At 43.9% G+C, this 27,954-nt stretch overlaps 1 protein-coding gene and 1 long non-coding RNA gene across 2 annotated transcripts; both read right to left on the reverse strand.

Annotated features, from left to right (window-relative positions):
* Positions 1-990: 990 nt before the first annotated feature.
* On the reverse strand, positions 991-27,429 carry LOC142786682 (uncharacterized). Its single transcript, XM_075884301.1, has 5 exons — positions 27,315-27,429; positions 26,525-26,564; positions 24,034-24,203; positions 19,733-20,104; positions 991-1,151 (listed from the first exon to the last, which is right to left on the reverse strand). The coding sequence occupies exons 2-5, from the start codon at positions 26,536-26,538 to the stop codon at positions 991-993; spliced, it is 717 nt and encodes a 238-aa protein (XP_075740416.1). The 5' UTR covers positions 26,539-26,564; positions 27,315-27,429.
* LOC142786716 (uncharacterized) lies at positions 9,377-12,316 on the reverse strand. Its single transcript, XR_012889130.1, has 4 exons — positions 11,912-12,316; positions 11,116-11,373; positions 10,400-10,522; positions 9,377-9,849 (listed from the first exon to the last, which is right to left on the reverse strand). It is a non-coding gene; the product is annotated as an uncharacterized LOC142786716 (long non-coding RNA).
* Positions 27,430-27,954: the final 525 nt, after the last annotated feature.

Here is a 27,954-nt window from a genome sequence, read left to right on the forward strand (position 1 = left end):
TTGCGGAAAGAAAACGCAAAAATAAGAGCAAAAAGCTGCTATGTTAACAGCTTGACGAGGCTCCTACCCCTTTTCACTCGGCATTACAAATCCGCAGAGTGCAAACATAGAAAAACAATTTGACGTCAATTTAAAAAACTTCAAGAAATTAGGAAATAAAAAGAAAAGGCATCAAAATTACATTAGTATCAGGTGTACATGAAATAAGCAAACCATAAAGAGAGAAAACAACAAATAAAACAAGAAAACAGCGTACGGTCAATCATGAAACAATGCACACGTTGCTGAACAGCTAACAAAGTATTACAAAATAAATATAAGACGTGTACAACACTGGGTAGACGAAAAGCACTAGTTTTGATGTACAAGGGAAACATTGACGAGTAAAATGATACATGTTTTACTCGTAAAAAAAAGCATTGTAGCCCTTCTTGTAATGAGTTACTACGTCGCCTTTCGCTGTGTAAAAAAGTACTTGGATCACGCTAAGTTAACATAAGTGTACTTGAGTGCATTTCTGAATCTAAAATATGCAGAAATTTATTTGGGACCGTTACAGAAACAGCTGAGTTGTCCCGCAAATTGCTACAGGAAACATTATTAAAAGCCTGTAAAGGTTGAAAATTTCCAAATCACGTACTAAAACAAAACATACTTGCTATAAAATGTAGATATGACGGATCTGCAGGGGAAATATAACAGCCAGCATAAAACAAGGAAATGCGCAAAACTAGGGTCTCTATGTGCCGGATATAACGAATGGCAAAAATTAAATGAAATGCTATCAAATCGGCGGATTCTTCGTATCGTAACATAAATACCAATTGGCTTCCTTAGACGGGCTCAATTTTTCACTTTCGATAAACCGCTGTCGACCGCCGCGACGTTTTGTGCTCGTGCATCATTCGTATTGTTGAGTGCACCGACGCAGTGTGGGCCCGGAGTTGTTGAATGTGTCATCACGACTGCTGGCGAATCGCTTTTCGATCTTCACGACGAGTCCTTAGTTCTTATGGAGAAGTACTGCGATCCACTGACGGCCCGTAGTCTTCGGCTGCAAGCAAACGCGGTATTTCGTTGCCCGCTGCTTCGTTTTCGTCGCCTACGTCGTTGCCACTGCGTTCTGCTCCAACGCAGCCTTAGCTTTTGGCCTGCAAGCAGCACAAAGAAGGAAAAAACAGCAATTGATAGGTACTTCTTATAAGTGATTGTCAACTAGAATAGCATATTGGTTACTTGATGATATTCTGCCACGTGTAAAATGGGTACAACGCAGCAAGTGCTGATGAATCTAAAACAGCGATCAGTACCACTAGCAACTAGGCATACTTGAAGGCCAGTGGCCTTTTATATTGATTTATATAGTTTGGTAAATAAATTAAGTTGCCACTTAGGCTCCTTCATATCTTGGATCCTTAGTCTTTGTTGTTTTTTGTAGCCATTTTTAACAGCATGACTCATCTTGCCTGACAAAACGTTCTGATTTCTTCGATCTGAAAGTGCGCTAGAGGTTTGCTCCTACTGGCTTGCATTTGGAATACATAGTTCGCACTGTCAGCTCTATGCAAGACGCGCTTTTCACGTGAAGGCTCTTTTTTGCACGCCGGCCACTGCAGAACGTGTCCTTTGCTGCTCTCAGGGAACGCGCCTGTGGCTTTGTGAAAGGGGCAGTGGACCGCTGCACTGCTTATAAGTCAAAATACGCTACCGGAATATCTTGAACATTTTATTACACAGTGCTTTATACCGTAATCTACCACGGCAGCATGTTTTCATCATCAGTAGCGAGATTGCGCACTGGGCTGGGGTTGGGTTAAGTCACTGGATATTTTTCGGAAAGTACCGTCTGTCTTCGAACTTAGCCGCCACGACACGCAAGCATCTTTCCCGCCTCGAGCCCTACGAGCCGCCACTTACCACATATCATGAACAGCCAGCGTGTTTAACCTTCTCTATAGGGGAGTGTCACGAGCCGGGTAAGAGAGCCGGCGCCCCCACGGTGACCGTTTGGGAGAGGATATAGATAAAGTTCGGACACTCCAGAGATAAGGATTGGACACATTGGAGAACATATGTAGGACAGTGCGGCTACTTTTTCTATAATAAGGGACTTGAGCGTTGCACGCCTCACGCGGTTCTTTGAGCACGCTCCTCCACGAAGTATTGTTTCTCCTGCAGATCACACTCATGATTCAGAAAAGTAGAAAAGTACGAAGGTCACTTTGCTCGCTGGCGTGGTTACGTTCATGACAAGAGCACGCTGCTCACCTACAATGAAGTAGCAATTGTGAGAGTTGTTCGTGCTAGTCCTGCGCATGTTTGTGCGTTCGTTTAGTGCGTCTTTTTTTGAACATCGTGCTTGAGGCATCGGACTGAGATGATTGTTTGTCCACGCTCGTGTCATGTATACTCATTTCGTGCGTGCTTTCTGTATGAGGTGCGTGCTTTCAGTTTTGATCTGCTTGCCGTTCTTCGCATGAAACTGCGTTCATTCCTTTGCCCGGGGCAAAACAATCCGCGATAAACGCTCAATCACCTCTGTGAAGACTTGTTTTACTTTTCTATTCTTAAACAGGTACACACGTGATTTGCTTACGTTGCTTGCCTCTGTGTGTCGGCATGGAGGTATGTTCATGTGTGTGCGTTAGCGTGCGCACTTGTGAACGTGCGTGTGTCTGCCTGGATCATCTTTCAACGTAAGAAGGTGCTTGCTCGGCAATTTACGCTGTATTTGCACAGATTCGAAAGTGAGATAGTTTTCCTTTACGCGTGAAATCTGCACTAGGGCATGATACTCTGTCATGTAAGACAATCAACGACGGTGTTCTTTCCCCACTTTCGATACATCAAGCCTTTTCCGCAATTTGAACTATTAGATTCGAGGCAGCTTAGTGTCGAGCTCAGTCTGGTGTGTGGCGTGACTGTCTTTATGCGCTCGCACGTTCGCTCCCCCTCTTCCCTTCTACACCCCTCCCTCTCTCACCTTGCTACGCTGACGCAGGGAGAATCTGCTAACCTACGCTCGCTCCCCCTATTCCTCCTCCAGGCATCCTTCCCCGAGGCGTTTATAGACTCAATGCACTTGCGCGTCCGCTCCCCTTCTCTTTCCTCTCCTACTCTCCCCCCTCTATTGTCTGGCAATACCGACGCACGCAGCATCTGCTAGTGAGTTTCTTGACTAAAAAAACTGACTGCACGAGCTGCGCAGCCGTTCACTGGGCACCCCTTATATTAGGCGCTGGATCTTGACCTGAATAGACGGGACATTTTTTCCGTGCGTTGTTGAACGATAATAATTTGCTGTTTGCATATTCGAACTACGGGTCTTTGCGTCCAATCAGTCTTCGTTTTGTCATTGCTCACTAGCAGCGGTTAGCATATTGCAGTAAGAAACACCGATACACCATTGTGCGCTTTGCGCCTCCAGAGGTTTCTCACCTGCGCAACACCCCGGTGAGCGCCAGCGTCAATAGACACTTTTAGTTAGGCGTACGGAGAAGTTGCGTACGCTGTGAAAATTACGTTGCTTCCGCGGCAAGTGAAGTGTGTGACCACACCTTTAGTTTAACGTACCTTCATGTGTTTCACTCAAGTAGATAGATGGTATGCAAGATGCAAAGGTTTGTAATGCTTATCAGCGCCACGGACGTTAGAAGTATGCTAGGTCTCACTACCGTGGTCCCAGTACTTACATGACCTCTGTAATTTGCACGAAACACGACTTCTTGAGTTAGGGCCACCAGCGTACAAGTCAGGCCGTCACGTTCGCTGTGTAGATATTCAGCATCGTTCCTGTGTGCACCAAATGCACCTAGCTGTTTGCATCTTTGGTGATTTGAACTTCGGTGCGCAATCTAAAAACGGTGTCTCATCGAGCATGGCCGTACTGGATCGACCCCAGCGTTCTATCCAGCGCTGCTGCGGATTAGGCTTAGCGTACGCAGCAGCAAGTGGTCGCGTTCCAGGTATTCAGGATGTTAGAATGTACTACCAGCTCATTTAAAGTGTGAAAGCTCGCACAACGTACAGAGCATGGTAAGTAGCACCAGGAATAAATATACGCACCAAAGCGCCTTTTTATTTACTGGCTCATCCGCCGAGAGGTCTGGCAGAAATAGACGAAGTTCCCGCACACTCTATCGAAGGCGATTGTTGAGGATTTTCGTGAGACGCCAGGCAATTTCTTCCGAGTCATCAAGACGCCAGAACGCGCCGCTTGAATTTACCTTGTCTGGCATGACAACATCGCCTTTCATTGAGAAGTACACATGCCTTGCATCGGGTCTAATGTTGCTTTCTGCGTCGAACGCCACTGCTGCCACCATATACTCTTGTTCTGGTTTCTTCGAGGAGTCGCAAGAACGTAACCTAGTAAGAGTAGCGTTACGTACGCAGCATCCTGTTTAGGGTGTACGCGCGTATCTCTGAAATAGATACGTTACGTACTGCACAGCACAATTCTCTCCCATGGCAGTACTGCGTACGTGGGCTCCTTACGTACGCCCACCTAGAAGTGCCTAAAGTTACCGCCAGTGTAAGCCTTAGCGCCCGCTGTTTCAAATCAGTACACATAGTTCCCTTTAGTGGGAAATGGTTTATTTTTTTTAGTTGTTTTGCGTGTACGAAGCTGTACTCCGAAGAAATTTTAAAAGCGAAAGTGCATATGTTTATTGCAGAAATATAACGAACAGTTCCGCGCTGTATTGTTTGGGCTCAATTACTTTTTAGATTTCACACAACGCCATACCTGTCTTCATTAAAGCAAGCCAGCCAGCAAGCAGAAATTCCAGGCATTTTTGTTGGCGTTATTGCCAATGACCTCTCTGCAAATTTTATGCAATCAAATCATAACGATTCATTTCTTGGCTTTGTCGTTAGCATGCACTTTCTGAGCATTGGATTGGATTGGATAAACTTTTATTTGGTCCTCCAAAACACAGATCACTGTGTTGCGGGCAGCTCCCAAGTGGGGACTGAGATGCCAAGCTCCTCAGCCGCCTCGCGGGCTTGGTGGACAGCCCAGAGCTGATCTGCCAAGGACGAGCTGCGGATTGCCGCCTCCCATCTGGCAGAGGTGATGTGCGATAAATGAGCGAATTTGGTGCACTGCCAGAGCATGTGTTCTAATGAAGCTATTTCCCCACAATGTGGACAAAGATTACTTGGGTATAGGTCAGGGTACATGATGTGTAACATTTTGAAAGTAGGGTACATCCGTGTTTGCAAAAGCCTTAATGTAAGTGCTTGGGGCCGGGTTAGATTTTTGTGAGGTGGAGGGAAAATTCTTCTAGACAGGTAGAAATGTTTAGTGAGCTCGTTATATGTTGTAAGAATTTCTCGGTTATCCCCTTCACCGGTAGAACGCATCCCCGGGGAGGCGCGGTTGGAGAGTTCTCGCACCGCCTCGTGTGCTGCTTCATTGAGATTGGGAGGGGAATTGTTAATTTGTCCAAGGTGAGCTGAGAACCAACTCAGAGGATGATGTGTTATGTTCTTGCCTTGCAGTATTTTCAGCGTTTGTTCACAGACCGTCCCCTTGGCGAACGCCCGTAGTGCTGCCATGGAATCACTGTAGACGACTTCAATATTATCCATTTTGAGTGCTAAGGCGATGGCCACTTGTTCCGCACTGATTGGGTCTTTCGTCCTGACCGTCGCTGAGTTGACGCCATGGCCAGCCCCATCGACTACCACTGCCACAAACGCTTTCCCAATAGCGTAGGAAGCCGCGTCAACAAATACGACCCCTCGTTCCTCGTTTGAGACTTGACGAAGTATAGTCTTGGCCCTCGCTACACTTCTTCCGACGTTGTGTTCTGGATGCATGTTTCTCGGTATAGGAGATACCGTGATAGTCTCCCTGATGTTGTCAGGGATATCATTGTAATTGCGTCTGATTGCTATTGGGTGTTGGCCCAGCTCCTGCAGGATCATTCTCCCCGACCGTGTAGTAGATAACATTGCAAACTGTGCTCTCTCTTGGGCTTCTGCTATTTCTTCGAGCGCGTTGTGAATGCCAAGCTCAAGCAGACGCTCGGTGCTGGTATGTATGGGTAGGCCCAGGACCTTCTTGATAACTTTCCTGAGGAGCACATTCAGTGTCTCGGACTCTGCTCTTGACCAGTTGTGCATTGCTGCCTCGTATGTGAAGTGACTTAGAACAAACACATGCATTAACCTGATGAGGCTGTCTTCCTTGATCCCTTTCTTTTGTTGGCCACTCTGCGTATGAGGTGCACCGCACTGTCTGTTTTCCGAGTTAACTTGGCTATAGATTTGCTGTTGGCGCCGGTAGACTCAATCAGCATTCCCAGGACTTTGATGGAGTCGACCCTCTGGATGGCATCTTCTTGATTTGTACGGAGATGTATGTCTATCTGGTTTAACGGCTTCCATCCCCTGGGCTTCGGTCCCCGGCATGCAGTCCGATAAAGCGAAAGTTCTGACTTACTCGTGGAGCACTTGAGCCTGGAAGGGCGAAGGTAGTCTTTTACGGTGTCAAACGCCTCTTGCAGAGCGCTCTCAATCTGCCCCTTGCTTCCACCTGTGCACCAGATGGTAATGTCATCTGCGTAGATGCTGTGCTTCAATCCTTCAATGCTCGATAATTTCTTTGACAGTCCAATCTTGGCAATGTTGAACAGCATTGGTGAAATCACTGCCCCTTCTGGAGTACCCCTTGCTTCTAGTTCGATTTCTGCGGTCTCGATATCTGCAATCTTCATCACAGCTTTCCGATCTGTAAGAAAGGACTATATGTAGTCTTAAAAGGCTTTCCCTAGACCAAGCTTGGAAATTGCTTCGAGTATGAATGCGTGGTGGATGTTGTCAAACGCTTTTTCTAGATCTAGGCACAGAATGGCTCTCACGTCTCTGGTTTCATTGTCAATGACCTGGTGTTTGATAAGCTTCAATGCATCTTGTGTGAATAGCCCTGCCCTTTTCACGGTGTTTTGAAGAAAATCTACACATGCAGTGAGCTAACTGCTTGCAGCCAAGTTGACTGCCTTTGTAGGGACACGCTTTCGTGCTAATTTGGTGGGCATCATCACATGCAGCAAGACCAAAGAGCACGGACAGTTAGAGATGACGCAAACAGAGTGATTAGTTTGTGTCTTCTCTCTCGCTATTTGTCATGCTGCACGCTTCAGTGTTATGTCGCTGTCAATGGTTAAAATGAACTATAGCAGTTAATCGAGTTCTGCTGAGAGGGTTCTTTATTGTCCAGAATGGAACAGAACAATGGCAATTTGATTTGTGTGATAAAGAGTTACCCTGCTTTTGGTTACTAGAATAAATTTCTAAACTGAAATTTATTTTTTATTAACAACAGTTCCAGGGCAGATGAAAGGTGTATGGACAAAATTCATGTATTCAGCTTGACTAGGTTTGTGACCTTAATTGTAATTGCGAACCGGTATCACAGTATGCATAAATATCACACACATATACAACGACGGGTGATAGCTTGCTTATTCTGATTAAAATTGAAAGGTTGAAATCGACATATTCAACCAACGCAATGTGTACGAGGTATGCCATGTAGAGTAGCTATGCTCGAAACTAATCTTCGCAGGTTCGTTCCATTTTACCCAATTTCTTGCCCATGACTGTAGGTTGGTAAATGAAACAACTTCTTTGAACACACATATTCTGTGCAAGGTTACATTTATTTTTATGCAGTACAAAACAAATTGAAATGTATAATGGCTCAAAAGAGAAATAACTAGAAACAAAATCAGCCAAATTATTAGCAAACTTACTCACCAATGATAAACGAATTCTCATTTAAAAGATACATACATACATACATACATATACGCACACACACATATACATATGTACACCCATAAATACATACATACACACACTCAGGTGTAAATATTAAAATGAATGGCTATAAAACAACAATTCTAATACACTCATTTTGAATATACTACAGAAAGTAACTTACGAGAGAAATCCACCGGCACTGGTATGTCTGAACACGGTGTTTCTCGAACCATCTCGCAAAAGCTTGCTGCATAGTTTTCCGCTGCTGCCCAGTGACAAGCAGTTTAAAAAAAAAACACAAGAATAAAGCCCTTGACCATGTCATGCTAAAGAAAAGGGCTGTGCATCAATATTTTGTACATGTCTGCAATATCAGTCTGTTTATTTACATCGCTTGGCTCATTCACAACCCACTAACAAAGCATGTTAGGACACTTGGGCTGAAAGTTGGCACAGCGCGAGTAAATTCTAGACAATATATGAATAATACAATTATAAGCTACTAAGCTCCTTGGTGCAAACAGTGTTTATATTGACAGCTATAAGTGTCATTTCGTTTCCCCAAAACACTTCTCAAAAGTAGAATCAACTTTATTTAGCTAAAAGTTTCTATTCTGGCGCGTCGTGGTGGCTCAACGGTGGAAGCGACTCTTTCGGCCAAGAAAACAAAGACCAATTATTTTTCGACTTCGTAAATTCACCCCATAATAACATTGAGGCAGCTGGTAGGAGTGCTTTTGGAGAGAGGAAACCACCACATTCCCACCAGTTGTGGCCTTGGGTAGCTACTTCACTTGGACAAAAATGATGAAAAACACTCCTCAAGAAGACTTCAAAGTTTGGGCATCAACACAGTTTCCATACAGCTGTCTATTAGTCTGCTTGAAAAATATTGAGTTTACTCGTGGGCAAAGACTGTACACTATGTGACGTGATCCTCCAGTGCACTGCATGTATGTCTTGCTGCTGGCCTCAACTGCGATTTTGCTCAGCACATATGTGTAAAATAACAACTAATACTATGCCACTGCAAAGTACTTATGTGTCATTTTCATGAAAGAGGGACCACAATAAAAGAACATAACAACATTTGCCTTCACAAAGTTCAATAAATGTAAATAAATTTCCACAGAGTTTTCAAAGTTCATCTGTGAATAGTAGTATTGGTTGTAAACACATTCTTACTTCCACTAACAAACCATTTTAAGATGCCAGATTCCATATTAGAGTATACCAGACCTTTTGTAGGGCTAAAACAGTTGTACAGGCACCTAAAAAACACAATTGAATGCATGCTATAGCTACATATAAAAATAAATACTTTTATTTCTAGTCTCAGTAGAGCTGCATAGATGATAAGTCACTTGCATTACATTATGAACAAACCTATCCGAGCAAAGTATACAGTTAAAAAGTTACACTTACACAGTAGATAAGTAGACTGTTGAAGGACGGATAGGCAGTGTGATAATACCCAAGCACTAAAATTTACTGTTAAGATATACTAGGAGTAGTGATGATCCTGTTCCTTCCAAATAAAATAATTCACATATATTCACATCCCAGAGCTCATACACTCATGGCATCATTGGTGCTATACAAATGAGTGTACACTGAAGGATTACATCGACTAAGTACATAATTACTGCATCCATGGCTACACTTTTTGTACTACAAAGAATGCAAACACAGTTACCATTGGTGACAATAGATGCTGTGATTTCTGGCATGTAAATGTAGAGGCACGCAGGCACTTAACACACATGTTAAAAACTTCAGCTCAAAAATATTTGCCCACTAACACTACAGCAGCCTTTAAATTAGTATCATAGTTTGGTATCTTCCATGCAAAATTTAAATAATTTTGAATGCAAGCAAATGAACTGCTGAATAATGCACTGCTAAGAAGTCAAGCAGCAGCTGCTCCTGACATCACAATGTGCTCTTTCTGCTGTTGTAAACTTTGAGCAGGAGAACAGTCACTGGCAGTCCCTTTATACTTGTTGGTCTTCTGTGCTCTGTTCTTGATACACTGTTCATGACCGTGGAGCACCGAACCCCTTGTTACTGCTGGAACTTAGAAAAATACAGATCATTGTTACAATCATGCTACATGCAAGAGTGTATAGTTGTCAATTATGTGCTCATATTTACAGATATTGTATTTTCAGAAGCCAATGACAAGCCTCAACACACACACACACAAACAGTGATGACTGAAAATATATTTAATAAGATACAAGAGCAAAACTACAATGTTATAGATGAAGACATGAAACTTCTGACAGGCATAAAAAGCCAATAGAGTTTCTTCTATTTCGACTTTACACTAGGTGCGAGAAGTAGACCACAAATAAGCTCTCTACGAAACACAAGTTAGACTACATTACAACACAACAGCCAATGTTCATAATTTTAAGGCTGTCTAACATAACCAGCCCATCATACCGCATATAGGAGCAAATGGGCAGTCTAGAAGACACAAAGAACTTGTGGATTATGAGTGTGCTTGTTGCTGACATCTATTATTCTAAATGAAGAAAACCTTTCAAAATTGCACTTCATCAGGGCAAATAATCATACGCAACAAACACAACGGGCTCCTACAGGTGCCACCAACACTCACCATTATTGTTGATACCAGTGTCTTGCCGGATGGATATGCTGCATCCTGCACAGAACACCAAAGGAGCGCTCCATGACTTGGATTGCGTGTGTGCTAGCTGCATCGCTCTGCTGCTGAAATAGGCTAGCCACAGACAAAGAAATGAGAAGCCATGGCTTTGAAACACACTGAACGTCACCTTTAGAGATCAACAATGCATACTTAGATCAGGTACAATTTGTAGAAAAATATATATCACTATGCAATCGTGGTGAACATGTTCGGCTGAAACACAAGCAACAGCACTGAGAGAGAAAAAGTTACATTAGGTAAAAGATGCAGTTACTGGCCCTATGTCATCTGAGGCTTCTTCAATAGGTCTTTCTCCTTGCAAGTTGTGAACAGCCAGGCAATTTTCACCCACTTGCTATTACCTTCCAGAGCACTTGATCCACAGAGGGAGTCACAAGCTCGAGAGCTCAATAAGGAATCTAAGTATTTGTGCTCGTTTCAAAGCACAAGCTTTTGAGTCTCAGATTATTGGAGTTTCATTCATAAGCTTCAGGCTTTCAGCTTTCAACATTCTCAATTATCTTGCAATTTAGTTCTATAAATGTTGAATAAGAATTATGTGTAAGAATATTACAGGTATCCACTGAAAGCAACCATGCTTGGGTTTTCAATTTGTGCACAGTAAGTGGTGTTCACGTAATCGTATGTATTAAAGAAAAACTAACCTTGCAGCCAGCCGTTAGGCAGTTTTGTGCCCTCGAAGCTCCCAAGCAGATTGCAGTCCTTCTAGATGAGGCTGCCATGCATGCTTCCACGCCACATCCGCTGAATGATAACAGTCCCAGCAGTGACATAGGCTTGCAGAGTTAGGGAGAACGTGTCCTTCCTATTTTTGTACAGGTGCTTCAAGTAATGATGAGGAATGATGTGCCAGAATGTGCAACCGATGCATCACAGGACCTTAACAAACCAATCTCTGCGATCTGTGAAGAGCCAAAAATGAGATATTTAATTAAAAATAATCTTTAAAAGCACTCACTTCTAATACTTATTTGATGAAGCTATCACTTCGTTAAAGTGACCAAAATCTGCTATATTCACTTTGAAATAAACTGAAGCCTCATGTAAAATTTACGTAAAGCAATAGATATGCCCTACTGAAGTATAGTAGTACCACAGTGGTAATCGTCTATAGAACTAATTTTCCAAAATAACATAAATTTTTTAAGTGCAACCTGGCTCTTGAAATATAAATTCACATTAACTTTCCAACTATCAAACGTGGTCAATCGACAGGTCCAACCTCATAATCAAACAAGAGCTCACTTGTATCAAATCACAAAAAACTTTTTATGTATTTGCTCCATAATATATGTATGTATATAACAGTAGTAGCAAATTTTTCATGCTTGAACTTACCATAGAGAAATATTACATCTGATGGGCTTAAGAACTTGCACACGTTATAGAACTGCGTAAATTACAGTACCGGTGAAATTTTGTTCTGCAAGGTGAACTCACTGATGGCAGCATTTAGTAGCCGTCGGTGTCATAAGGAACCAAGTACGGCCAACAGGCAAAGAGCATCTGCAGACTGGAAGCTGCCGATGACAGCAATGAAGGGCTGGCCAGGCGTGCACGTCCATTGATAAAGTGTAAGAACTGGACATGACCGGCTGTTGTCAAGGCTCTAGAGCCGTGCAAAACGATGGCCAGACGAACTCGGAAACCTGTAGTTAGGCAATATTGGCCTACAACTTCATCCAAAGCAAGGCACCGGTGAAATCTTTGCTTTTTGGGGAGGGGCTGGAGGGAAGCTTGACGTTCACGGGCTCTCGCTGCCACATAGAACTCTCAATTTGTTACCGAAGAACAGTGTAGGTGCGCTTCCAAAGTAACACGATCCACAACAGAATGTAGCATCTCGCAGTTTTGGTTGATCACATCACAGCGCTAGGACTATGGTTATCACAAAAAGGAGAAGGGACGACTTAACGAACAAAAGCGCTAAGCTGCCCCACCACAACTTCTCAGGGCAAAACAGTTATCAACGCTGTCTTTCAATGTTCGGTCACACGAGCACAGCTTGTTCACAAGTCTTGGAACGTCAACACAGCACCATTGTTCACAACGAACATCGTTTCACTCCCGAACAGTACATTGCTCTCAAGTAAATAGAAGCGTATGGGCTAACTAGTGGCGAAGCAAGAACCGAGCGCGTAGTTCATACGTTTCCGTACGTACTTCGGGTCACTCAAGTAACGTGTCAAAACGCTGTCAATCCGAAATGTCGCACAGCACCAAACTGAGAGACTGGAAAGTCAAGCGAACTAACTGTTACCGGCACACAAACACACATTGCAGGCTTCTCGAGTGCTAGTTGCCGTCGATACATCGACGCCGATCCCCGCTTGATAACCACATCGACGCACAGGCTTCGCTGCGCTTCACCGTACAACGTTGCACTGCCTCAGCTTTCCGCACTGCTTACACGCACCGAAAGAGCTGCTGTAATCACAACACATCCGGTCAAACGCTGAAGTAACTCGTGCGAGAAGCGTTTGCTGAAAGTCGCACCGACCGATATGCTGTTTACGACGCCATGTTGTTTTCGACAACTGCGCAGCACATAAGATGATAAGAGAGCTCTTAGAAAGTACTTGCACTATTTTCACGGCATGACAAAATTTTCTCTTATGTGCTAGGGGGGGTGATATGACGAACACGACAGGCGTGTCAGATGAAAGAAGTGTTTTGGCAACGTCACGGAGTAAGCTGATGTAGAGGGTATTGCTTCACAACCAATCACAAGCTGTGCTTGTCGGCCAAGCCGTCGTCTGCTCGCGTTTGTCGTCTGCTTCGATCAGAGCATGCGACAGGGGATTCACCTTCGCAACGCTATTATTCTCAGGTCAAGTGGTCGCTACGTCGCACAAAATACATTTCAGTGGCTCGCTCTACCTTTGAATGATGTTCGTGCGCCAAGTTAAATGGCTGGTAATTGACGCAGGGATGAATTCAGCCAAGGTTTGCTCCACAATTGTGAGGGTTTGCATATTTTCGGTGTCATACAAAGTTACTAGGGTCATTTCATTCCGATTGTTTGCCATAATATCAAGGTCCATATCGATGTCTGAACACTGAAGGTGAAGATGCATGATTTGTTTGTAGTTCCATGCGTAATCACGCGCACCCATAATACGCTTTGGTTTACAAAGTACGCTTTGTTCCAGATCGTCCCAAAGTGTATCAACAGCTGTATTTCAGAGATCGCAACCATTGGAAAGTTAGAGCCAATGAAAGTACACTAGAGCACAACCTTTAGGAACCACTCACTGAAAACTTCCTCTCATTTTTATTTCCAATAGCGTGCAAAGAATGTGCTCCCATTAACCTCTTTGGTGGTAATTTCCACCAATGAGGCAAGGATCTCGAGTCGCACTTTTAATTGGATGAGATGGGGCGCAACACAACAAAATAACAAATAAGGTTGATCCTATGTCATGTCGCGTTCGAATGCACCGACCATTCACGTATCACATTTGTTTTCATCCAACCACAAATGTTTACATGCGTAGTTTTATGCCATTGACGCCCAGTAGAATTCTTCAATTACTGCGACTTCAAACTTATTGGACGGTGTTGGTTGTCAACACCATCCACTGCGTACAAGGAAAACAACACGCGAAGCTCAAAGCGCCGAAAGAAATAAAAACGCACCAGCAGTCATCAGGCAGCCCTTAATGGGCGTGAATTAACTCAAAACCAGCCAGGGCACCAAAGTATACGGCTGCGGCAGCAGGTTATAAGTAGCCACATTGTTCTTAAGAGTGGTCCGGACCACTCTTGGGATTTTCTCTCAGCCATGCTGTTTTTACGCACAATTTCGCTTCGTGAATCCACTTACGAGCACTTTTCGGTGACGTAAGCAAATATAGCACCTGCATCACCATCGCTGACATGTGGATGGATGGATGGAAGGATGGATGCTATGAGCGTCCCCTTTATAACGGGGTGGTGACAAGTATGCCACCAGGCTCGACAAAAAAAAAACCTTTTTTCTTTTTTTATGTTGGCCTAATGCCTCTACTTCGATAAATTCTATCTTAATGGAAAAAAGGTAAATTTTCAGCTTAAGTTCTCTGCCATTTACGGCACACTGTCCATATTTTATTTTTCCAATATTTATTTTTGTCCTTTCTCTCTAATTTTCTGCCACCAATACTCTAACCGTCTCTTACTTATTTCAATCGCGGGTGTGTTCAGCTTTCCATTGTTGCCCCTAAAACCCAAGGCTTCCTGTAGGCTCGTGCCCAAACGTACACCTGGGTGGATATCTCCACATTCAATCAGAACATGCTCCGCCGTTTCCTTATCTTTCCCGCAGCATGTGCATTGTTCTTCTTCTTTACTGAATCTTGCTTTATAACTACGCGTTCTAAGGCAACCCGATCTCGCTTCAAACAGTAAAGCGCTTCCCCTTGAATTATCGTAAAATGCCTCCCTCCTTATTTCATTTTTGCCCTTTCGGTAGTTACTCAAAGCCGGTTTTTTCTCCATAGCTGCCATCCAGTAAATCCTCTCCGCCTCCCTGACTTTTCCCTTAACGCTCTTTGTTGACATATGGCTTACAATACCAGCCGTATACTTACTAGTGAGTCTTCTAGTTCTTTTTCTCCACTGTGTGTCCACGCTCTTCCTATACAAATAACGGAACACCTTCTCTGCCCATCTACTCTCCTTCATATTTCTTAGCCTTTCTTCGAACCTTATTTTGCTCTGCGCTTCCCTCGCCTCAAAACCTGCCCACCCCATATCGCCCTTTACAGCCTCGTTTGTCGTCTTCCCGTGAGCACCCAACGCGAGGCGTCCCACAGTCCTTTGATTTACATCCATTCCCGATTGCACCTCTGCCCTCATGCACACCACTGAGTTCCCAAAAGTAAGCCCTGGAACCATTACACCCTTCCACAGACCTCGAAGCACCTCATACCTATTGTATCCCCACAACGCTCTGTGCTTCATTATTGCCGCATTCCTCTTTCCTTTTGCTGCCGAGGCTTTTTCCTGTACCTCCATGTATCTATCACTCTCATTTACCCATACTCCAAGGTACTTGTATTCACCTACCCTCGGTATTTCTTGGCCTTGTATGGACACCGTCTGATCACAGGGATCATTGAATACCATCAATCCACACTTCGTTACACTGAATCCTAGTCCAAGAGCTTCACCTTCCCTTCCGCATATATTCGCCAGCTGCTGTATATCATCTCGACTGTCCGCAAATAAGACGATATCGTCCGCATAAAATAAACCTGGAAGCTTCTGCTCAATCATCATGCCGCCCTGTTTGTGTGACAGATTAAAACCAATGTTGCTACCTTCTAGCGCTTTTTCCATACTCACCATGTACAGCATGAATAACAGCGGGGACAAAGGACATCCCTGTCTCAGACCCCTGCTAACCTCAACGTTCTCTTTGCTACGCATTCCTTCCCACTCTATGCAAACTGTATTTTCTCGGTATATCTCCCTCAAAAGCTGTATACAGTCTTCGCCCATGCCCATTCCTTTCAATATATCCCACAAAATTTCCTGATTAACGTTGTCGTATGCCCCAGTGATGTCTAGAAAAGCCACGTACAAGGGCCTATTCTCTATTTTAGATATTTCTATACACTGAGTGAGAACAAACAGGTTATCGTCTAACCGCCTGTCGACTCGAAATCCGTTCTGAAGTTCTCCCAAAATATCGTTATGTTCGGCCCATGTTTCTATTTTCATTTTTACTGCTTGCATCGCCATCCTGTATAGTACCGATGTAATGGTTAGTGGTCTATACGAGCGAATCTTGTCCTTTTCTCCCTTGCCTTTATAGATTAAGTTCATTCTACTTTGTCGCCAACTGTCCGGTATTTGTCCGTCCTTTAAGCTTTTTTCTACTGCTTTTAACAATGCTTCTTTAGTGTTATGTCCTAGTTCGTTAATGAGGCTAACGGGAATCCCATCTAAACCCACGGCAGTGCGCTTTGGAATTTTTCCTTCGGCCTTTTTCCAGTTGAAATTATCAAGTACTAGCTCTTCCTTTGTTGCTTTCTCCGCCACACTTTTACTCACCGGGGAGATCCCCTGGACGCTCTTTTGAAACGAATCGGCTGTTACCTTTTGGATGTAACCTAGCGCTTCGTACCCTTCCAATTGATTTCCTCCTTCATCTAGAATATGTTGTTGCGTTGTGACAGACTTCCTACCTAGCGCCTTTATGTGGTTCCAAAAAATCCTAGGCGCGGCCTCCTTTTTTTCCTGTATCTCTGTCATCCAGCGTTCACTTTCACCTTTAATTTTTGCCTCTACCAATTTCTGTACAAGAGATTTTTTCTCTAAATATATTTCCCATATTTTTTTGACTTCGTCCTGCGGCCGCTTCTCCTTTTTTGCCTTTCTATGCTCCCGTGATGCTTCGCGTCGCTTCTCGATCGCCTCCCGGATTTCCTTGTTCCACCAACTTTTTGGCTTCCTTTTTCCTTTCCAGCAAACAGTTTTCTTCTCTTTCCCTATCTCCTTCGTCATTAGATGTAACAGCTCACTATACTCCCAGTCCTTGCCTGGTATTTCGCCTACTTGTTCCTCGACTCTTGCGGCTATATTTATTATTTGTTTGTCATTTAAATACGAGCTGCCAGACTTTGATTCCATGCTCATATTTTCAGTTTCGTATCCCATTTGTAATGTTATTCGTTTATGATCACTACCCAAGCTGTTAATGCCTTCCTCGTCTATCCTCATTTCTGTCAGTTTGTGGTAAATTCCTTCAGTCATGAGACAATAATCAATACTTGATTGCTTGTTTCCGACTTCCCATGTGATCTGGCCGTCACATTTAGGCCCCGTGTTAACTATCTCCAGACTATGTTGCTCGCAAAGATCTAGTAATAACTTCCCATTGGTGTCTGAATATCCGTCAAGGTCATGTATGTGGGCATTCATGTCCCCTAGAAGGATGATTTCGGCCCCATTACCAAATTCCTTAATATCCGCACTCATGCAATCCACTATCTCCTGATTCTTTTCTCTGCAGTTATTCCCCGTCCACAAGTAGGCTACCCCTAGCCACGTTTCCTTTCCACCTACTGCGCCCAGAACCCAGAGGTGCTCTGAACACGTCTGTTTCACTCTAACCCATTTGGCTCCGCGGTGAATTAGCATCCCTACACCCCCACCTTTCCTTTCCGATATGGTCCTGTTACACCCTTCCCAAACATAATTTTTAATATGTGGTGGCTCTTCCAAGTCTCTAAGGTGTGTTTCTGTAACCGCATACACGCCTATCTGTTCTTTGTTTAACTGCTCCTCAATCTCTAACCATTTTGCCTTCTTTCTGCCACCCTGCATGTTTATGTAACTAATTGCAACACGCGCCTTTTTCCTTTTTCCCAGGCAGTCACAGCGCGCTTTATTTGCAGCGGCCGATGTGACAACTATGGCCTCTTACGACGTTTTTTCGTTTCGTGAATCGACTTACGCAACAAAATTTCTCTTGCGCAAAAATGTTTTCGTAAGTGAGTTTTGTGAATCTGGGCCCTGTTCTTGCACTCCTTGTCTGCCGTGGGATGGTGACCGTCGCACAGCCTGCATCTTGGATTGCACTGGTGCAGGCTATCTGGGTTCTTGATCTCGCAGCCTCTGCAGATTGTTTCAGCTTGGTTCGGACAGACGTCAGACTGATGTCCCAGCTTTCCACAGACGTAACAAATATCGATGTTCTTGCGGTAAAGGGAGCACTGCAAAAGTGAAGGTCAATATCTCACGAATCTGGGCACCTTGTGTCCTTCGAACGCTATGATGATTGTCCCGGTGTCCTTGATTCTCTTGGCCTGCAGCGCGAGCGGGTTGTTCGCGTTCACAATCTTTCGGGTCAAAATGTCCTGAGTATCGCTTACGGGGATCCCACGAATCACTCCTTTACAAGTATCGTGGGGTGCCGCGGCGTACGCGCTAACCTCGAAAACTTTGCCTCCAATGTCAATTTGCTTGACCTTGAGGTATCTTGAAGCTCTGTCTTGGTCCGGAGTGCTTGCCACCATAATGTTCTGCTGCAAGTTGGAACAGATGATGTCCTGCATGGCCTCTTCCTCTTTGACGCCGGCCGCCAGTACTATCGCGTCTGCCACGGCTCCAGTGCCAATTCTCGAGATATTTAATCCTCCACGTGGTCGTAGCACAATTTTGCTGAAGTTCTTAGGTAGTGGCGGCATGCGTCCAGCTCGCACGTTTGTATGCTTTGTGTCATACCTACTACGTCTGGCTCGAGCGTCTCCCGCAACGCCGGACTCGGTCGAACCCTTGGCAGCAGGAACGCTAACCGCGGCTTGCTTATTCCTCGAGCGTCTCGTTTCGGCTTCCTTCCAACCCATGTCTTCCGTGGAATCCTCTGGAGAGATGTCCTCTCCATCTACTTGGTATTCCATTCTCAGTTGCAGATCCTGGAACGCGCAGAGCGTTGATTCGCGTTGGCGCCGGGCCGGCGCATCGGGGACAATCGCCTCCTTGGTTAGACTTAAATCCTCTGGTGGCGTTGCCGTGTAAAAATGTCCCAAAAACGGTTTGAAAGTCCACTCACCAGCAGAAAGGAGATATCTGCTGATTTCTTGAGAACTTAGGCACACAATGGGACTAAAACTCGGCGACAAATTCGTGAATACCACAGGAAAGCATTCTTGAAAGAAGGAGCCGATCTTAGCACGTCCGCACTTGTCGGCACCTAGAGCGTCTGCTACTTTCTGAGCAATGCACCAATAATTTGATAAATTTCGCTGACAATTAATTCTCTCTAAATTTGACATCCTAAAAGTGAAGCAACTACGTCACGCACGGCAACTATTTCATTGAAGCAAACGCAACTGCTGCAATACGCTGCCGCATGGCGTATTGAAACAGCTGTGGCACAGCAGTGTAAAAAGAAAATGACAAAAACGAAATAGTAAACACGGTGTACACCGCGCTCACTGATTTTTCTAGTGATGTGCCTAAAAATTACTAATTAGTCTATGCTGTGTCAGGTTTCTTGGCTGTCCCGTTTTCTTCGCTGTTCTTCCACGTTCTTCAAGAACCAACTAGCCCACCTAAGAACACTCTGGAACGCGTTTGACAGCTATACAAAGTGGCCACCTTTCTGTTGAGTGCGAGAAGTGAGAAACATGCACCATGGCCTAGAGCCGAAAAGGAGTAAATGGTGGCGTTACATTGCTTAGACTACACATAGTGCAAAAATTTTGTTGTAACACCTTAATAAAATGCAGCGCAAACCACACGTATTTCACTCACACCACTCATCGTTACCTTGGAGGCATTGTCCCTGAAGTCGTTTTGGTCGCCTGTTGTCTCTTCTGAGGTGCGACGTACGAAGTAGACGCAGGCGTTGCTCTCGCATTTCGGCGTCCAACAAGCGCCATAGCGAGGCGTAGAGGCGTGCCTGGTAGTAGGGGCGCAGACTGCGCCAGATGCGTGACAGTCGCCTGCGACGTCGATTCCTTTGGCGAAGAGGACGTCGGCGTTGTCGTCGCCTCGTCCGCAGCCGCCCAGTCGGCTCATCATCTTCGGGAACTTCGACTTGTCGTAGGATTGACTCGGTGGAAGTAGTGGTTGTGGTGAGCTTCTTCTTCTTGAGTGTCGCCACGTCGACCACTTTGCAACTGGGGCACTCCAGTTTTGCTGCACCATGCAATACGCGCAGACGTGGAAAATGGTCAGCAAAAGTAAAGTGTGGCACTCAATATTGAAAACTACTCCTAAGATTTATTTCCCCACCAACTTCAGTTCGTTCGCACCTTACTTTAAAATCACAAAATTTTAATCAAAACTCCATATAGTAACTCATTTTATTTTTTCCTTGGCTGCATTGGCTACTGCCTTCTAATCGCTCGGGCTACTCGATAAAGAGTCTCTCGATGATTAATACTACACATACGTATGTATTCTGTGCTAAACTATTTTATTACAAGTCCGCTTGTTGAAACGTCGGCTCTACCCAGCGCCTGTTGATGACCTTTTTTTCATTACATGTGTGTATGTTGCTTAAGAAATCACTTGCCATTTCTTCTTCCTATATCTCTTGCTGGTACCTCTGATCTGCCACTTTGTACATAGCTGCCCGATCTCACCAAGATACTCATTCATTCTTTACTTTTGGTAATCCGGAAGCACTGCTGCGAATAAAAATCAATTATAATTTGAATTTACTTAAGCATATTGGTCCTCACTGTTGCCGTAGAGCATAGCATAGTTATTATCGCTACCAGACGACAAGCTTTATTGAATAACTTCAAACAAGTGGATTTAAGTTGGAAGTTTTGGCCTCTCAGCTTAGTGGAGAAGGCTTCCATGGGGAAGCCGAAATGTGTTTATTATAATTTTGACACCCTCTGAGTCGGCGTCTTGTCTTTTTTTTTGTCTACATTGCCATTACTTCCCGAACAGACAAGATTTCATCCCGTTCTCGACTTCCTTCGATAGCGTTTTTTTTGTGGTGGCTGTCTTTATTTTAGGCCTATAAGTGTCCTGATTTTATCACACTCCCTCGTTCTCCACTGTTTCTAGCTGCTTTTGCCACTTTTTTGGCAAACACAATAGATGGCTCGTTATGTCTCATGGGAATTACCTACAATTGTTTGGTTAAAATATTACGTATTGTCACAAACAGTAGGTTTTCCAGTAACCCACCAACGTTTAGTTCATGTTCTAATCTTTGCAGCCCATCAGTTACTTTTCATCGGTCGCTGCGTATTTTTTTTTACTTTGAAGTCCTTTCATTTATATCTGAGCACCGCACTATATGTATGGTTGAACCAGAGTGTAAATATTACAAGCATTGGAAGTGTGGACAACGTAACTGCATAGGCCAGCAAAACTTATGCAACTCACTCAGACTCACTCATGAAATATATTCTGAGCTTTGGACTCACTTAGACTCTGACTGGCGGAAGTTTTTCTGACCCGTACTCACTCGCACTCACAATCAGAAAAATTTTCTTCCACGGGACTCACTCTGACTCAACTGACCAAAACGTTACTCACTTAGACTCACACAGACTCAGACGCGATTTCAGTCTTAGTGAATCGAAGAGAGTTGACTGACGAGTCTGTTAGCCTAGAATTAGCTTCTTCGACCTTGGCGTGAATGTTCTTTCATACGAATATCTCGCGTTATCGGTGCTCTTCTTGGCGCCGTTCGACAATGAATCTTCAAAAACGTGTTCGAAGCGCCTGTAGACTAGCAAGTCCATTTTTCTTATAAGGGATGACAGCATAAGTTATATTTACCAAGAACATCCCTGGAGGAGTTGGTGGAGGAGAGGTCAAGGAACCTCCCTACGTAATTCGTGCCTCTGATCAATAAACATAAAAATGGTGTATGAGAGACACTGCTTTCGAATAGCTGTGAGTAGATCTTAGTATAAACGCGAAACCAGGTGAGCCTGATAGCAACGCTTAAGAGGGCTTAACTCTCTTTTCAGCTTAAAATCAGGGATCAACTTAAATTGAGGATGGCGCCGTGAGCGATGGAAAGTAAAATGATAGGTGAAACTTTAAGAGAGAAGAAGAAAGCACAGTGGGGCAAGGAACAAACCGGGGTTGAGGATATTATTGATGAAATCAAGAAAATGAAATAGACATGGGCCGGATACGTAGCACGTAGGCAGGATAAGCGATGGTCGTTAAGTGTAACTGACTGGGTTCCCAGATAAGGCAAATCCACGAAGGGGAGATAGAGATTTAGGTGGGCCGATGATATTAAAAAGTTTGTGGGTATAACGTGGCAACGGAAAGCACAGGATCGGGTTCATTGGCAGATCATGGGAGAGGCCTTTGTCCTGCAGTGGGCGTAATCAGGCTGATGATGGTGATGGTGATGATGAAGAGGACTAGATAGGTGACCGTAACACTCATATACTATTTAGTGGCTCCTGTAAAGGCTGATGTATTGGGATCGTGCCAAGGCTATAAATGCTGCCATTTGCCATCGCAAGGTATATAGCTCTAATTACAAGATAAAGACAAACTGGGTAGCGTACCACTCCTTCGTTTATGCGCCGAATCAAAAATTCTCTTAATACGTAGATAGCGAACTCTCATCTAAGCAGTAGTGACACCCTATATTAATCTTAAGATGTGGCATTCAAACATTTGTTTGGTATGCCTGTTTTTCTTTAGCGATCGTGTGAATTGCGTCCGTCACATACAAGATATTCTATAACAAGAGAAAGAGCGTCCAAAGTCTTAACGGCGCGTTCCTGGCAACGAGAGTATTTTGACGTGTTCAGCGAGCTCTTCACCCCATTTCAGAGGCCGTGTAACGATGAGCAAGCAGCGATGGTGTCGACAATTTCAGTGTTGTCATCGTGGTGCTAACATGTGTAGCTTCTATATGCGACGCCTGGCTTCCTGGCAACGCTTTCAATTGGTTTGTTGTGATGAGTTCATGAGCGCATTCGCACGAACTCCGCGTTTTTGTTGTGCTGCTTTAGGTAATTTTCAATGAAGTCGTGAGTGCGAAAGCGATTATTTGAAGCTTCAGTCATCGCAAACAAATAACATGCACGCAGCGCTCATAGGTCATAGCAGCTAGCATGGCCCCAGCATGCGTCTCCAGCTGCCTCGTCGCTGCTAGGTACCCCGTCAATTTCAGTGTCACTGCTCAGCCTAGGATTGAACTGAAAATTATTCGGTACGCCCCAAATCGCAGCAATGTCTAATGTCTCAGTGCTTTCATCGCCACTTGAGGACGCTTATGATGGCGGCGATGGCTTTGAGAGTGGCGAAGACATGTCTTCGCACTTACGTGCCGAGCAGACGGAATGTCAACTGAAACTCGCGCCTCCATTTCGTGTGGCGGGGCGTGAGCGTGCGAGGTGTCTGCATGGCAGCGCCGGAAATTGGCAGGCTTTGCACCCGTTTTGAATTGCGTTCGATGCTGGTTATATGAAGCGATATTTTATATAACAAATTGTCTCTCTGTTGCATTATTTTACGAAATCATTACCAAGGGATCCCTAACTAAGCGTTCACGCAAAAACCTTGTATGCGTCAAGTTCATGACATTGCCCCTTTAAAAAGGTGACCCTATTTTACAGTTAACATGCTAGCACAAGAGAGAAGCTTGGCCCACATACAGCAGCCTTAGAGGAGGCTCCGTTAGGCCACCTGCGCCTAAGCGCGAAGTATATGTGAATACGCGCATATATCTCGCTTACCCGCTGAACAGAGCTTCAATACACGAAACAAAACACTCTGCTGAGGAACTTCAAGTGCGTTACTTGATGGTCGAGTTTCAGCAATAGGGCTCATTGTCCGGTGTGAAATAAATCAATATTAATATTGAATATAAGCTAGTTTTTCATTTATACTGACCTAAATGTAGGTACATCATTGAAGACAATTCTGCTTGCCAAAATGTTGGCTCCAGCACACACCTTGTTCACGAAATATTCATCACAAACTTCCATTTTCTTTTCCTATATCTGCCTCGTCTTTCTTTCTGATCAGCACTGTTGTATATACGTCTGTATGTGTTGAATAATTTGTTTACGAATGTTTTCTCTTCTGGACAACGGTGCGTTCAACAATGGCTGTGGAGCGCATACCTTGGAGAAAGTATAAGTACAGGCTGAACAGAATGATGCCGACGAGTGAGATGAGGAAGACTGAGAGCAGTACCAATATGGCCGTAGTGGAGAGCCACGGACGGGACGCTCCGGCCATGATGGGCATGTCGTCGTAGTCGTCCATGCCGTCCATGCCCATGCCCAGTCCTCTGAACAAAGGCGGAATGCAGGTACTCAGTCACTGCTTGGCTTTGTATCACGCTCATAACGTGATAGCTTTCAGTTCCCATAGCCTAACCATCACCTTTAGTTCATGAATCCTAATGAATATGACTTTGGTGAAGTGAAACGAACATGACAGAAGTGCACAAAACTGTTAAGAGGTGAATTCATAAGGATATGTTGAACAGGGAATGGCGTTCAAAACTACGGTTTGACATGATAACTTTTGTTACTTAAGGCGAAAAGAGGACTAACCAAAAGAGTGGAAGCCCTCCTCTCGAGACATTAGCTCCAGTGACATTCTCTTTTGAACAGTATTCATAGACATCAACAATCAGAAAGATCATTTAATCCAGTCCTCTCGGCAATGTACAATTATCGATTCCTAAGTGGCAGCTATCTGGAACTTTCACCCTATTGTGCTAAAAAACAATCTGAAAGCTACTGAGTATCTATCGCTATTTATTCGTTTGCATTGGGTTTTGTTTTAATATGCAAACACATCTTATTCAGATGAAAGCCTCAGATGGCTCATAAAACACAAAATTTTACCATCACCCGTCCTTCATCGGCAGCTGTGGGCACCCTAAGGCATCGGGAACGAATCATGCAAAAAAAATCAAGATATGATGAAGCCATCACAGGACGCCAAAATGACATCAAAGATCAACTAATTTTCTGGTGTCACAATCACGTCATTACGACACCACTGAGCAGTCGCGTGGTATTACGTTCCGTGATGACGTCCTCACAAGGCACCGTAGCTTGGTCAAAGGTATTCTGATGACGGAGGCAACGTGACATTATCTGAGGCGCCTCTGATGTTGTAGGGGATAGAAAACCATCCTTTGTGCAGAAGGCTCTTGAAGGGTGGCGGGACATAGATGGTACTTAGAATGTGGAGAAAATGACGATTGCTTTTACCTTCTCGTCGTCTTTAGTGAATGCGTAAGTGATGCTGTTTTCAAATTATGGAGTACATTGCTTTACATATAAAGTGAAAAAAAAAAGGTTTTCCCGTATTTCTGAAAACGGCTATGGTACCTGTACCTAAGTTGTGACGTGGAAAGTCATGAACAGACATCTGCCACCATGCACAACGCTGGCGACCAGGCGTAATCTTCCCTGAGAACAGTGACACCCTGTTGCTGTAGGTCGCTGTAAATGCTATAGTCTACCGAGATTTTAACATCAGAAATGACAGAACAGCCAGGCACCTACAGACAGCGTTGCGTGTATCTCTATGGACGTTCTGTCCCTTTGCACTGTGAAAATATCTGATAAATATCAACCAACTCACCCAAGCTGTCGTTTTGGTCATCTTCAGATTTTCAAAGTGAATGTTGAGAATGTTCACTACTCCTAGTAGATTATCAATACCATGCCAGTACGACTGACCCGCTTGCCCGCACTCATTAGCTCGCACTAGAATCTCGTTGCTCACCTACTAATATGCTAAACTAGTTATAAATAGTCCGAAGAGTATTGGGATACTAGCATTGAGGGACATACGCACGAGGTGCCATCTCTTAGCGGCGTACCTGCACCATAGCCAACGTAAAAATTGGGAGAGAGATGAAAAGTGAGCGTACGATTAATAAATTAGTTTTCAAATTGAACAACATTTCAGCGTATACAGTAGATGTTTAGTGTAAAACTGTGCCGTAATTCCAGCCTAGGCACCGTTAAGCACTTGAGCTTGCGCTGTATTTTAGTGTGCTGCATCGGCCCAAGCTACTTCGAAGGTGGTGTCCTCAAATGTGAGCCCAGTATGCTGCTAGCGATTCCTTATTGCTTCTTTTTTGCTCGCGCCAAATAAAGCAAAGTTGTATTTATCCTTCATCAAGTGACAAAACAAGCTGTCACATGCGGTGTGCTTGATCGTTAAAGATGTAATCGCACCTCATAAAAGAGACCAGATAATTCACAAGGTTTGTAGGAATTATACAGTTGTTCGATCCACAGAAAATAATAGCATGCGAACCTTGGTTTCTTCTTCTTCAGTTAATCAATCAATTTGTATTCTCTATTATGTACCCAAGCCAGTGGCCAAATTTCAGCCGAGAGCTTTTCTAATACATAAATATAATAAAAAGGTGTCCTTGGAAGACCTTTAGCTTACGAGGCATTTGTTCATTTCGATGGGCACTTGTCCCAGTCAAATAAAAAACGTAAAGTAGGCAAGATAGTTTGGCTTTACTGACCACAAAGTTGGGCCCATTTTGTCAGCATTCGGAAATAGGCGAAGCTTAGCTTCGCAGTTGATTTGATATTATCTAAAAAAATGAACAGATAAACAAAATCTTACGGATCGGCAGCCATGGTTGGCTTTTAAAGGCCCCACCGCCCTGGAAGAAGAAACAAACACGCATTTGATACCACTGCACTTTGAAAATATGGGAAGGTGTATACGTATGGTCACCTGCCACATTGCGGTGCTGCTTAGTGAAGCACTATTCCACTTGAAAATCTCTTTAAAAATTGGCAATTTAAGTAAGGTGATGTGCACGAAGCCTATAAACATCTGTGCTTAGACGTTTACTGTCTTAGACGCCATGAAAAAGAGCAATAATTTTATTACGTACATATAGCCTGTAGGTTATGGTGAGTCAGATTGCATGCTGTCAATATAAAGTTTAATAATACATAATAATGTCTGTGGGTTCCAGTGCGAAAACTTAGATGTGGTTATGAGGCACGCAGTAGCTCACAGCTCCGAAAATCACGACCATCTGATGGTCTCTACCAGGAACTGGCATCGTCCAGTGCGCGAGCATATTGCCTGCATTGAACTGCGAGCGCTGCGGCTGGAACCAAACCAGCAACTTTTGCGTCAGCGGCCGAGCATCATGGTTATCAGTGGTTATGATGATAAGACGTTCCCAATATTTATATAAAATTGATGCTTAGACTATTATTAGTTACACGAAAAGTAGGTAAGCACCAAGTCATAGTTACAAGTATGAAGCGTGGAAGATGTATTATTTTGATGTAGACAGCTATTATTGCAGCAGAGCATCACTAAGTAAGTATACCGTAGTCATAGGTTCATAGACACTGGCCAGTATACATCGGTCACAATAAATGATGTCACTCACTCCCGCCTATGCCGGAACGTCAGAGCCCAGTGGCTGATGGCCGCAAACCGAGGCAGGTTGAGTTGACAGCGATTACAGGACAACATGTAACCTCAAGCACGGCCGGTGTGTTGTTTACAAGTAGTTTCTTCCGGCTCCTAAGCCGCTGATGCTGATAATCACTTATCGTGAAGTATTTCCGCTATAAAAAAATGGCTGATACACAGAGTAAAAATTAGTCACATATTCGCAAAGAAACACACAGTAAAAACTTAATTAAAAAACAGCAAATACTGTAGGATAGCACACTTCAATAGAAACTGCAGCTCCCAGGTGGTACCAAATTTGCACTTGCTTGATTGTAATCACTTATTGACTTTTCTTCACTCAACACAGGTTTTGATGGTGTTAGTGGTTGGCCGGCTCAGTAGTGCGAACCCACTACACAAGTTCAGCCGAGACCTGTGTGCACTTTCGAAGCTGATGATGATAAGAACGAAAAAAATGGGTGTCAACTAAAATATGAAATAACTTTTCAGATGCAACATTAAAAAAAAGAATTTAGTCAGTCTTGAAAAAGTGGAAGAAAAAACAAAAAGTGCACACGAACAAAGAAAAGAGAATAAAGCAACATATCACACTCTTAAGTGGCAATTAGTAA

This window comes from Rhipicephalus microplus, unplaced genomic scaffold (assembly GCF_043290135.1).
Source record: "Rhipicephalus microplus isolate Deutch F79 unplaced genomic scaffold, USDA_Rmic scaffold_28, whole genome shotgun sequence".
Taxonomy (NCBI): domain Eukaryota; kingdom Metazoa; phylum Arthropoda; class Arachnida; order Ixodida; family Ixodidae; genus Rhipicephalus; species Rhipicephalus microplus.

What these genes read in the sequence shown, in the direction of transcription:
- LOC142786682 (XM_075884301.1), bottom strand. An exon ending in GTACTTATACTTTCTCCAAG is followed by an intron (nt 20,105 to 24,033) that starts GTATGCGCTCCA and finishes TGCATGGTGCAG; the next exon opens with CAAAACTGGAGTGCCCCAGT. An exon ending in TCAGGGACAATGCCTCCAAG is followed by an intron (nt 1,152 to 19,732) that starts GTAACGATGAGT and finishes TGCTGCTTGCAG; the next exon opens with GCCAAAAGCTAAGGCTGCGT.